At 45.3% G+C, this 13,017-nt stretch overlaps 1 protein-coding gene across 8 annotated transcripts in view; it reads left to right on the forward strand.

The window, feature by feature from the left end:
• Positions 1–13,017, forward strand: part of LOC132394573 (discoidin domain-containing receptor 2-like) — a 133,649-nt gene that overhangs the window by 112,226 nt on the left and 8,406 nt on the right. For 7 of the 8 annotated variants that reach the window (XM_059970873.1, XM_059970875.1, XM_059970878.1 and 4 more), the window contains exons 10-14: positions 1,059–1,228; positions 3,701–3,911; positions 6,085–6,192; positions 9,183–9,427; positions 10,335–10,462. In XM_059970873.1, the coding sequence (XP_059826856.1) occupies positions 1,059–1,228; positions 3,701–3,911; positions 6,085–6,192; positions 9,183–9,427; positions 10,335–10,462 (862 nt within the window). The remainder of the gene's footprint in view (positions 1–1,058; positions 1,229–3,700; positions 3,912–6,084; positions 6,193–9,182; positions 9,428–10,334; positions 10,463–13,017) is intronic. The other variant, XM_059970879.1, reaches the window with a different exon arrangement.

Consider the following 13,017-nt stretch of genomic DNA (forward strand, 5'->3'; position numbering starts at 1 on the left):
ATTGCTATACGTTACAAAAAGTAGTGCAAAAGAGGAAGCAATCTACTGATGGAGGGGAAAAAAGCTGTCCTTAAAATGTTGATAGAGGATAAACTTTGGAAGCTTTGGGGAACTGTTGGCAATGGGGCCAGGAGAGTGACAGAGGCGAGGAGATAAGGCCTGTGGTAGAACTGCCATGATCCTAGTGACTGACAGGCCAGCCTTAAGAGGCTAAATGGCTAAACCCTGCTCCTATGGTGTTTGTACAGATTTCAAGGAAACCAATAGGAGCAGGTGTTGGTCATCTGGCCCTTTGAGCTGCTCTGCCATTCAATAAGATCATGACTGATCTGGCCATGGGTTCAGCTCCATTTTCCTGCCTTTTCCCCAGAACCCTTAATTATCCTGCTACGTGTCTTAAATATATCTGATGAGTAGCTTCTACAGAGAATTTCACAGATTCACTACTCACTGGGAAAAGCAATTTCTCTTCATCTCCATCCCAAACCTATTCCCACAAATCTTGAGGCTATGTACTAGTCTCAACTACCAGTGGAAACAACTTTCCTACCTTTCATAATGTTATGTATCTGTATAAGATGGAAGCTTTGGAGAAGGTGCAGAGGAGATTTACCAGGATGCTCAACTGGATTAGAGAGCATGTCTTCTGAGGATAAGTTGAATTAAATAGGGCTTTTGTCTTTGGAGCAAAAGAGAATGAGATGATAAGAGGCATTTATAGAAAATGTACTCAGCACCTCTTTCCCAGGACTGAAATGGCTAATACGAGAGGATATAATTTTAAGGTGATTGGAAGAAAGTCTAGGAGGGATATCAGAGGTAGGTTTTTATACATAGAGTGGTGGGTGTGTGGAACATACTGCCAGGCTCGTGGTAGAGCAAGTACATTAGGGCATTAGGAACACTTACGAGGCATATAGATGAAAGAAAAATGGAGGGTTATGTGAGAGGGAAACTTGGAATAGTACAACATTGTGGGCCAAATGGCCTGTACTGTGCTATACTGTTCTATGTTCTAAAGTCTTCTAATTTGCTGCTTTCTCTTGCCACCCTCCCAGACATGGATTCATCGGTGAACATATCCCCGGATTCTGGCCGCCCCGTCGCCAAGGCCGACCACAGCAACACCTCCATGCTGATTGGTTGCCTGGTGGCCATCATCCTCCTTCTCCTAATTGTCATCTTCATCATCCTGTGGCGGCAGTACTGGAAGAAGATTCTCGGGAAGGTAGGTTGGACACTTTGGCTGTCGTGAGGGGCAGGGGAGAGCAATAGGAGCTGTGAACGTTGTGGCGAGGCAAGGGTTAAGATAATGTCCAGGCAAGTATAGTTTGCAAATAGTGTGCAGTCTTTGATAGTTGTTCTCTATAGTGGGGGAGTATAGGATCAGATGGCATAGCCTCAGAATAGAGGTGTGTCCCTTTAGAACAGAGATGAGGAGGAAATTCTTTGGCTGGGGGGGTGGATCTTTGGAATTCAATACCACAGATGGCTGTAGAGACTAACCATTGGGTGTATTTAAGGTGGAGTTTGACAGGTTCTTGTTTAGTAAGGGTGTCAAAGGTAATGGGGGGGAATGCAGGAGAATGGGATTGAGAGAGATAATAAATCACCCACGATAGAATGGCAGATTCAGTGGGCCAAATGGCCTAATTCTGCCTCTATGTCATATGGTTTCAATCAGCCCAGACTAAAAAGGTCTTTGAAGAGCATAATTCCCTTTTCACAACAGAGTACTGGAGCCATTCCGCATATGGAGATGAGATGAGGGTTAAGTGGAAAGATGCAAATACACACCACTGAAGGACAATTACTTCACTAATGTCAGAGTATTATCGGTTGTCAACCTGTAGTTTCTATTGACCTTGAACACCTGTGTTGTGAATGGCGATAATCTTGCAAGCAAAGGATTTGAATATACGCAGTTTACCAAATGGTCAATATCTGTAACTGCTAATCAATTTTGTATGGAAATTGCATTTTCTCTGTTCAGACTTCAGAATGGTGTGGTGACTGGGGCCATGCTTTTTTCTTGTTCATTCAGTCGTTATGTGTCGTGTGACGTAGGCAATCTTGGTCTTTCTATGACCGTGCTTGTTCTTGGCAAATTTTTCTACAGAAATGGTTTGCCATTGCCTTCCTCTCAGAAGTGTCTTTACAAGACGAGTAACCCCAGCCATTATCAATATTCCTCAGAGATTGTCTGCCTAACGTCAGCAGTTGCTTTAGCAGAACCTGAGATTATGCACCAGCTGCTCTTAAGACCATCCACTACCTGCTCCCCATGGCTTCACGTGACCCTGATCTGAGGGCTCCACCTTGCACAGCAGGTACTGCACCTTGCCCAAGGGTGGCCTGCAGCTAGCAGAGGGAAGGAGCACCTTGCCCCTCTGTTGGTAGTGACGCATCTCCACCCCACCAGCCTTGTGCAAAAGTAAATAAAGTGTGATTGAGAAATGAGTGTGACTGTTCAGAGCCCAGTTAATTGGCTATGGCAGAGCCGCCTGATGGTAGCTGGAGAAGATGGCATGGCTCGGGTGATGGGGATATTTGATGAAAGATGCCTGCTTGAGGCAGCCCCTCCTATTAATACTACTAATGGTGGAGAGGGCTGTGCCTGCCATGGGCTGAGTGGAATTCACTCCTCTCCACAGCTTTTAATGTTTCTGTACACTTGAATCAGATTCGGGTTTCTTATCAGTGATATGTGGTGAAATTTGTTGATTTATTGCAGCTGTACAGTGCAATACATAAATTACTGTAAATTACAAGGATAGATTAAAAAAATGGTTCAAAAAAGGGAGCAAAAAGTGAGTTAATGTTCATGGGCTGTTCAGAAATCTGACGGCAGAGGGGACGAAGCTGTTTCTAAAACATTGAGGCTCCCGTACCTCCTCCCTGATGGTAGTAATGAGAAAAGACCATGTTTCTGACGGTGGAGTCCTTCATGATGAATGCTGCCACCTTGGGTTAGCATTTTCTGAAGATGTTTTCGATGGTGGGGAAGCTTGTGCCCATGATGGTGCTGGCCGAGTCTACAACCCTCTGCAGGTTTTTCTGATCCTTTGCATTGGAGCCTCCACTCCAGGCAGGGTTGCACCCCGTCAGAATGCTCCCCTTGGTACACCTATAGAGATTTGTTAGTCTTTGGTGACATATCAAATCTCCTCAATCTCCTCATGAAGTATAGCTGTTGGCGTACTTTCTTTGTGATTGCATCAATATGTATCTGTTGTACTGTAACGGCTGTATTAGACCATGAGTGCAACCAGTCACGATACTTTCAACTGTACATCTTCAGATGTTAGTGTCCCTTCACAAGCCAAATTCCTTGAACCTTAGCAGGAAGCAGAGACATTGGCTCACCTTCTTTCTAATTGCATCTGTGTGCTGGGACCAGGGCAGGCCAGCTTGCATGTTAATACCCAGGAATTTAAAGCTGCTGACCCTATCCACTGCCAATTCCCTCAATGTAGACTTGCGCACATTCGGCCTCTTTCCCCTTCTTGAAATCAATATTTAGTCCTTATCGAGTGTTTGGGTAATGAGGAGGGTGGGAACTGTGCTAGTGGGGAGTGGGATGTGGCGAGGGGAAACGGCAGATTGTCTGGTTGGGAGAGGTGAAAAGATAAAGTCTTCCTCCATTAAATCTGACCATTCCTCCCCCTCAATGCCCTCCCCCACCCCGCCCAACCCCAAGGCTCAGCGGCGGATCTCAGACGGGGACTTGACCGTGAGGCTCTCCACGCCCGGTGACACCATCGTCATCAACAACACCCAGACCAGCGGGGCCACCAGCCGCCACTCCAACCTGTACGAGCGCATCAGCTCCGGGGAGCTGGAATACCAGGAGCCCAGCAGAGTGCGGATGAAACTGCCCGATCTGCCACAGGGAGCGACTGATGGAGACGGTGAGCTGTGGGTGAGGGGATGTGGTGGGGGAAGGTAGCTCATTAGCCGAATCCATTTGGGGGAGGGGTAACCCCCCCAACCCCGTTAGGGAAAACAGCAGAGAGGGGTCCGCGGCTGGTTGACACGTTTTGGATGGAGTTGGTAGAGGATCCCTGAAGACCACCCCACCCTTTTCCCTCCCCCTTCCCCACCCCCCCACCACCGCCACCTTGCTAGGGTTATCCAGAGGCAATGCAGATTATGGGGCCTAAGCATGGAGCAGACCCTTCGACCCGCCAAATTATACCACTACCTGTTGGTCTGCACTTCACCATTAGGTTTATTATCACCAACGTACATCATGAAATTTGTTGTTATCTTGGCAGCAGTACAATGCACAGCATAAAAAATTATTATAAGGTACAATAAAAATGAAGTGTATCAGTGAGGTAGTGCTCATGGATTTGTTGTCCATTCAGAAATCTGGTGACAGGGGAAGAAGTAGGTCCTGAAACATTGAATGTGGGACTTCAGGCTCCTGTACCTGCTCCCTGATGGCAGTAATGAGAAGATGGCATCCCCTGGATGGTGAGGGTCCATAATAGAACATAGAACAGTACAGGCCCTTCAGCCCACAATGTTGTGCTGACCTTTTAACCTACTCCAAGATCAAACATAGAAACATACAAATCAATCTAATGCCTTCTTCAGGCACCGCCTTTCGCAGCCGCCCTCGTTGGCAGGGAGACTAGTGCCTGTGGTGGAGATGGCAGAGCCTGCACCCACGTTCCTCCGTTCCCTGTAATATTTGTGTGTCCGTCTAACAGCCTCTTTAATGCCATTGTTGTATCTGCCTCCATATAGCCCGTTGCAGGCATCTACCACTCTCTGTGTAAATAGAAACTTAACTCCTTTCAACTCTACACCCTCCAAGTACTTCCTTTCATACTTGAAGTTTCTATCCTGGGCATTTGAAAAAACAATCTGAACTCCAGTAATCAAGCATCTAATTGTATAAATTGATCACTCTGGAATGGGAGCCAGGGACTTCTGGACTGTGTCTGAAACTGGGTGGGTGGATTTTTGTGGTGTGGATGGGTTTTCATATCACATACAGTAAACCTCCAAAAACTGTTGTCTTTGAGGATATTATTTTCTGGACTGTGGTCCATGCATACAATAATTTTCCCTTTTTCCTCTTTATCACATTTTACAATAGTGCAATAAATTTTCTGGTGAAGCCAGAAAGTTTTGACAGGAGCAAGAAATAACAGATGTTCTACAAATCCCAGCTCCACTCTCCACTCTCACACACCAATCCCGCAGTCTGCTGGACACCCAAATTGCACTCTTAATTCCACCACTTCCTACCGCCCCCTCCCCACTCACAGCCCAAATGAATGAGTGAGCTGGATGCTGGGCGGTCAGGAGTTGTGAACAATACTTACCACATTATCAAAGGTTTAATTAATTTATTTCTCAGCCAATGACACATTTCTCCTGGCATAGGTTCTCAACTCAATACGTCAAATGTTCCTCTCCCTCTCTAAAGATACTGTTTAACCCACTGAGTTCTTCCAGCAGATTTTAAAACTAGAATTAAACCATGTTAATCATGATGCTGAACAGATGGGGGGATGGGTAAGGAAAGGGAATGTTTACCTCGATAGGTTCAGCGTTGGATATAGGGAGCACCAGGCCAGTGTATTGGATGCCGTAACCTTATCTCCTCAACCAGTGAATGCAGGGACTGTATACTGTCCAATCAATGTTCAGAGATTGTACTGATTGGCAGGTGTGGGAGGGGATGTTGGAGGAGAGAGGGGAAACTCAAAGGACTCCCCTTCTCTTCTGGAATCAGAATGGTTCTGCTTCTCAATTTGAGCTGTGACTTGTCTCCATTTTTGGGCCAATGCCATGCCACCTACTACAGTCCCTTTCCTAGAACCACCATGGTAGGTGCAACGTGATTGAATGAGGTCACCATGAGGAAAGGTTTGAGATGCCCAACAGGCGGTGGGGAGGTGGGTGGAGGCTGCGCAAGTGGTGGCACAAGAGGCTTCACCCCAAGTATTGTGTTGTCCACCCTCTGCCCCTCCCCTCCTCCCATGTTTGTTTCCCCTTCTGTCTTGTTGCTCCTCCTTCCACCCTCGATGTTCATCCACCCTTGTTGTGTTCCCTCCTCTCCGACAGCTCTCCTGTTAAACAACCCAGCCTATCACCTCTTACTCTCTGCAAACCCTCACCCGATTGGAGGCCCTGGCTGCTCTAAGGACCAGCTTAAGCCAATCAACACAGATGGTAAGGACCTCGCCAAATTGGACTGGTAGTTGGGTTGAGTTGGGCTAGGGATGGTACGAGGGGTGGGATAAGGAGGGGTGGGTGGGGAATGGATGGAGGGGTCTAGATCAAAGTTGTGAGCAGCCAGTGGGAGCCTCAAATTTTCTACTGACAACTAGGAGGTTAATTTGCTGGTCTTGTCCTCTGGGCAAACAATTCAGAGACCCAAGTTTGAAATTCCACCACTGCAGATGTGGAGTTTAACTCTTGCTAATAATAGGGGATTTGGGGCAGACAAGTAGCCTTAGTAACTAAACCACACCAGCTGCTGGATTGTGTATGGGTGTGGACTCCAAGGCTACTCAGTCCATTGCTTCATTCCCTCCCTCGTCAAAGTTTCCATCAAACTCAATATACAAGTTTGCTGATGACACCACAATTGTAGGCCATATCTTGGGTAATGATGAGTGAGTACAGAGAGGAAATTAAGAACCTAGTGGCATGGTGCGAGGACAATAAACTATCCCTCAACGTCAGCAAGATGAAGGAATTGGTTGTTGACTTCAGAAGGAGTAGTGGACCGCACAACCCCATCTACATCGGTAGTGCACAGGTGGAACAGGTTAAAAGCTTTAAGTTCCTCGGGGTGAATACCACAAATGACCTGACTTGGTCTAACCAAGCAGAGTCCACTGCCAAGAAGGCCCACCAGCACCTTTACTTCTTGAGAAAGCTGAAGAAATTTGGCCTGTCTCCTAAAACACTCACTAATTTTTATAGGTGCACTGTAGAAAGCATTCTTCTAGGGTGCATCACAACCTGGTATGGAAGTTGTCCTGTCCAAGACCAGAAGAAGCTGCAGAAGATCGTGAACCTAGCCCAGCACATCACACAAACCAATCTTCCATCCTTGGACTCACTTTGCACCGCATGCTGTCGGAGCGGTGCTGCCATAATAATCAAGGACACATCCCACTCAACCAACACACTTTTTGTCCCTCTTCCCTCCGGGAGAAGGTTCAGGAGCTTGAAGATTCATATGGCTAGATTTGGGAACAGGTTCTTCCCAACTGTGATAAGACTGCTGAACAGATCCTGACTGGGATCTGGGGCCGTACCTTCCAAATATCCAGACCTGACTTGCACTACCTTACTTCCCCTTTTCTATTTTCTAATTATGATTTATAATTAAAATTTTTATTATATTTACTTCGATTTGTACTTCAGGGAGCGTGAAGTGCAGAATCAAATATTGCTGTGATGATTGTATGCTCTAATATCAATTGTTTGGTGACAATAAAGTAAATTGTATTGGCTGTTTTGTGATGTGAGTGGGAACAGGAAAGCTGTTATATTTCCTTCTTCCTGGCACCGTGGTGGCTTGACCTTTGCCATGGGAGATCATCCTAGTTTATTGATTAGAAGCCATTCTCACTGTGGAGAGGCAAATCTTCAAGAAACCAGGGTGGAGAGGGGGAAGGAGGCAGTATAAAATAACGGGCTGAACAGCATCTCCGCTCTAGCCTGTTCAGGATATCCCCAGCAGAGAAAATCTGGATTGAAACACACTCTTCCGATGCCCCTGGACTTGACTGGTGCCGGACCATGGAAATTTCCTCTGAACAGGAGAGCAGCAGGTCCTTGAGTATACCTGCTGCCCATGTCACATGAGGGTCCATGAACTTAAGTTTCCATAAGTCGGAACCGCTGTTGACTGAGATTGCAAAAATCGCACTAATAGATTAGTTAGCTTCTGGTAGGTGCTACTCAGTATGGAAGCAGGCCTTTCAGTCCGAAGTCTCTATGTTGGCCAGGATGCTCCATCTAGGCTAGTCCCATTTCCCAGCATTTGTCTCATAATCTTCTAAATCGTTTCTGTCCGAGTATCTTTTTAACTGTCTTTTCAAAGTTGTTGTGCCTGCTCAACCATCTCTTCGGCAGCTCGCTCCATATATTTAAAAAAAAGTTGCCTCTAAAGTTCCTATTAAATCTCTCCCCTGTCGTCTTAAATCTGTGCCCACCACTTCTTGATTCTTCAAAACCTGGGAAAAACAATGCATTCACCCCATCAATACCCTCATGATTTTATATACCTTACATTTCTAACTTGGGTCTTAGAATTAGCTCCTTAAAACTTCAAAGTGTTTGGAGGAAGGTACAGAGATGGTGTCAGAGTTTTTCACACAGAGAATTGTAGGTGCATTGAACACCCTGCCAGGGGAGGTGGTAGAGGCAGATCCATTAGAAGCATTTAAGATACTCTTAGATAGGTACATGAATGTAAAAAAATGGCAGGCTCTGTAGGAGGGAAGGGTTAGTTTGACCTTAGAGTAGGCTAAAGGGTCAGCATAACATTGTGATCCAAATAGCCAGTTCTGTTCTGTGCTCTAAAACAGATCTACTACAGATTTGAAATGGGCTAAAATAGGGGTGGAATCTTTTTGGAGCATGTACCCAAATTGGCAATAATCTTTAAAAAATTCTTGCATGCCATGGTGATTTTTGTTTTCTTTTCTGAAAAATGATCAGAAAGGAAAGGAGCACATTCTAGCCATGATTCTTTAACATGTTCTCCATCACTGAATCATTTGCTGTATTTTTGCCAGTAAGGGTAATCTTTATGTACCTTTTTATTGTGGGTGTGTTTTGAAGAATTGAGGGGTGGCAGGGCATGCAAAGTTCCTACAAAATTTTTGCATGTGGTATCTTGGGCATGCATGCCAAAGGTTCGCCACCCCTTGGCTACATCACAAGAGCTGCCACCAGTAAGGTTCAGATTGTTGTCCTGTCTGCCTAGTACGTAAGATGGATGCAGTAGGATCATTCCCCTCGACCAACAGCACCCAAATTGCTGCCATCTTACTGTGGACTCTTGCTGTGCATGATTTGGCCATTGGGTATGCAACTTCTTAGGGGTACTGTATTTTTCCAGAGCGATGAAGTGTGTCCTGCATGAACGCAGATTTGCCTTCAGTCCATGACTCCTGATCCCTTTGCTTTCCCATTCCCAGCATGCAACGGGGAGTACGCGGAGCCTGACCTCACCAAGATGGCCGTTCAAACGGGCTTCCCTAACAGCGTGCCCCACTATGCCGAGGCTGACATCATCAACCTGCAGGGAGTGACGGGAAATAATACATACGCTGTCCCTGCCATCGCCATTGACATGCTGGCTGGAAAGGAGGTCACTGTTGGCGAGTTCCCACGGCAACGCCTTGTCTTCCGGGAGAAGCTGGGGGAGGGCCAGTTTGGGGAGGTAAGTGGATAGGAGAGGCAGGGTGGGCACATAGAAGAGGTGGGAATGTTGGGACAACACTGTAATCAATTGTTGCATATAAAGTCTAAGTTTCAGTACTTGACAGAGTCTTGGGAGTTCTAGTGCAGGATTCCCTGAAGGTTACTTGCAAGTTGATATGATAGTAAGGAAAGCAAATGAGATTTTAGCATTCATTTCAAGAGGACTAGAATTCAAAGCAAGAATGAAATGCTGAGGCTTTATTCGGCATTGCTCAGACCACGTTTAGAGTATGGTGAGCAGTTCTGGGCCCCCATATCTACAAAAGGACGTGTTGGCATTGGAGAGGATCCAGAGGAGGTCCACGAGAATGACGGTTAACGGAGGAGGAGCGTTTGATGGCTCTGGGCCTGTACTTGCTGGAGTTTAGAAGAATGAGGAATCTCTTTGAAATCTACCAAATATTAAAAGGACATAGAGAGGATGTTTTCAATAGTGGGGGAGTTGATGATCAGCAGGCACAGCCTCGGACTAGAAGGTCATCCCCTTGGAGAGATGAGTAGGAATTTCTTCAGCCAGGAGGTGGTGAATCTGTGAAATTCATTGCCATGGGTGACTGAAGGCTAAGGCAATGGGTGTATTTAGGTAAAAATTAAGAGACAAAATAAACCTGTTGTAATTGAATAGTGGAGCGGATCAATGAGCTAAATAGCCTAATTCTTCTGCCATGTCTAGCTAATAGATAAGGTTTTCATTTTGGGTTTCTTTTTGCAACCCTGTTAATGCAAAAATTGGCCTCCCTGTGTGCTGTAAGTGAAAGCTCTGCAATTTCTCTTTAGCTGTTCAAAAAAAGACACAAGGGGCCTTGATCGGCAAGCTGGCTTTAACCCAATGGCCAACCTCACTCCTCCTCCTCCTCCTGTTGCAGGTTCACCTGTGTGAAGTGCATAACCCTCAGGAGCTGGAGGACTTGGGAATCCCCCTCAATGTCCACAAAGGTCGACCGCTTATGGTGGCTGTGAAGATGCTGCGCTCAGATGCCACCAAGAATGCCAGGTAGGTCCACAACCCTATTTGCTCTTTTCCCATCTCCTTATCCCTTCCTGCAAGGTTCAGTGACAGTACTGTCTTGAATTGTGTTTCATTGCTTGTAACCAGCACGCTAAAGCATTCTGCTCTCTATTCTTATTTCAAAATAACTTTCTGCACTTGTATCTTTTAATTATTTTATGAGTAACATTCAAGTCAAAATATTAATGTGAAGTTATTCCATTTCATCACCCGACCACTATTTAGTCAGGACAAGGTTATCATCAGCTGCCCAAGTACAGTGAGGTACAGGTACAGTGAAAGACTTGTTTATGGCATCTCTGCAGGCGTATGGGTTTAGACAACCCATACAAAATAGTTATATAAGGTGATGAGAGGCATTGATCGTGCGGACAGTCAGAGGCTTTTTCCCAGGGCTGAAATGACTAACACGACAGGGCACAGTTTTAAGGTGCTTGGAAGTAAGTACAGAGGAGATGTCAGGGGTAAGTTTTTTACACAGAGAGTGATGAGTGCGTGGAATGGGCTGCTGGAGACAGTGGAGGAGGTGGATACGATACGGTCTTTTAAGAGACTCCTGGATAGGTATATAGAGCTTTGGAAAAATAGAGGGCTATGGGTAACCCTAGGTAATTTCTAAAGTACATGTTCAGCACAGCATTGTGGTTTGAAGGGCCTGTATTGTGCTGTAGGCTTTCTATGTTTCTAAAATAAAGATAGGCTTGCATTGGTAATGCCATGATGCTGGAAACAGACATGGGGAGAAAAAAAGATAAACAAATAGAAACAAATCTATGCTAGTGCAAGAGGTGGTCTGTGGTGTTCCATCACTGAGGTAAGATTGATTCAAGAGCCGAATTCAAAGTTGAAAGTAAATTTAATTTCGAAGTACAAGTATATACAACTCTGAGATTTGTTTCCTTGTGGGCATACACAATAATTCCAGGAAGCACAATGGTGTCAATGAAAGACTGCACCCAACAGGGCAGGCAATTAACCAATCTGCAAATACGAAATAGAAAAAAAATAATAAATAAGCAATAAATACTGAGAACATGAAACAAAGAGTCCTTCATAGGTTGTGGGAACAGTGAAGTTGAGTAAACTTATCCCCTCTGGTTGAAGAGCCCGATGTTTGAGAGGTAGTAACTGTTCCTGAACATCACCTTACCGATGGCAGCAGCGAGAAAAGAGCGTGGCCTGGGTTTGGGGGTCCTTGACAATCGATGCTGCTTTCCTGCAACAACACTCTGATTAGATGTGCTCAATGGTGGGGAGGTCTTTATCAGTGATGGACTGGGCCATATACACTACTTTTTGTAGGATTTTCTGTTTAAGGGCAATGGCATTTCCATACCCGGCTAGAATAATGTAAAATGGTTGTAAGAAAGTAGCTGTTCCTGTTGTGGGAATTCAGGCTTCTGTACCTCCTGTGTGACAGTAAGAAGCGGGAAGGTGGTGTGTCATGGGTAGTGGGGTTCATTGTCCTGAATGAGGAAATCCTTGATGCCAGGTGCCAACTCCTTGAGGCAGTGCTCCCTGTAGATGCTATTGGTGTGCAAAGAGCTGTGCCTGTGATGGAACCAGCTGGGTCCCCTACTCACTACTCCCTCTTGCATTGATTCTGGGCCATGATGGAACTGTGATTGCAAGGTTAAAATAAAGAGTGAGATGCTACCAGATAGCCCCAGCATCCCCGGTTCAATCCCAGCCTCCGCCGTCTATTTGTTTTCCTGTCAGTCAATCTAACATCTCTCTCTTTCACAGCCTCTAACCCTCCATTTCTCAATCAGCCCTGTGTCTATCTAAGAGTATCTTAAATGTCCCAAAAATCTCACCCTCTACCACCACCCCCAGCATTACACTTCCAATGTAAAAATAAACCTGTTTTGCAACATTTATATTTAGGTTTTTCATTTCAAAGATGTACTTTATTTGTAATATATATGGTATACTCAGTGGCCACTTTATTACGTAGCTCCTGCACCTAAAAATGTGGCTACTGAATGTATGTTCTTGGTCTTCTGTTACTGTAGCCCATCCACATCAAGGTTCAATGTGTTGTGCATTCAGAGATGCTCTTCTGCAAACCGCTAATGTAACGTGTGGTTATCTGAGAGACTGCCACCTTCCTGACCGCTTGAATCAATCTAGCCATTCTCCTCTGACCACGCTCATTAACAAAACATTTTTGCCCACAGAACTGCCTGTCATTAGATGTATTTCTTTTGCACCATTCTCTATAAACTATAGAGAGTATTGTGTGTGAAAATTCCAGAAGAACAGCATTTTTTGAGATACTCGAACTACCCCATCAATCAATCCACGGTCAAAGTCACTTAAGATCACATTTCTTCTCCGTTCTGATGTTTGATCTGAACAGCAACTAAACCACTTGACCATGTCTGCATGCTTTTATGCGTTGAGTTGCTGTGATTGGCTGATTAACGAACAGGTGTACCTGAGAAATTGGCCACTGTGTGTAAATACAGTGTACATATCTCACTTTAAATTGGTTGAGCTATCAATTGGTTCTTTTTGTTGCAACATGTCAGTGGTCT

The sequence above is a fragment of the Hypanus sabinus genome, chromosome 5 (genome assembly GCF_030144855.1).
Source record: "Hypanus sabinus isolate sHypSab1 chromosome 5, sHypSab1.hap1, whole genome shotgun sequence".
Classification (NCBI taxonomy): domain Eukaryota; kingdom Metazoa; phylum Chordata; class Chondrichthyes; order Myliobatiformes; family Dasyatidae; genus Hypanus; species Hypanus sabinus.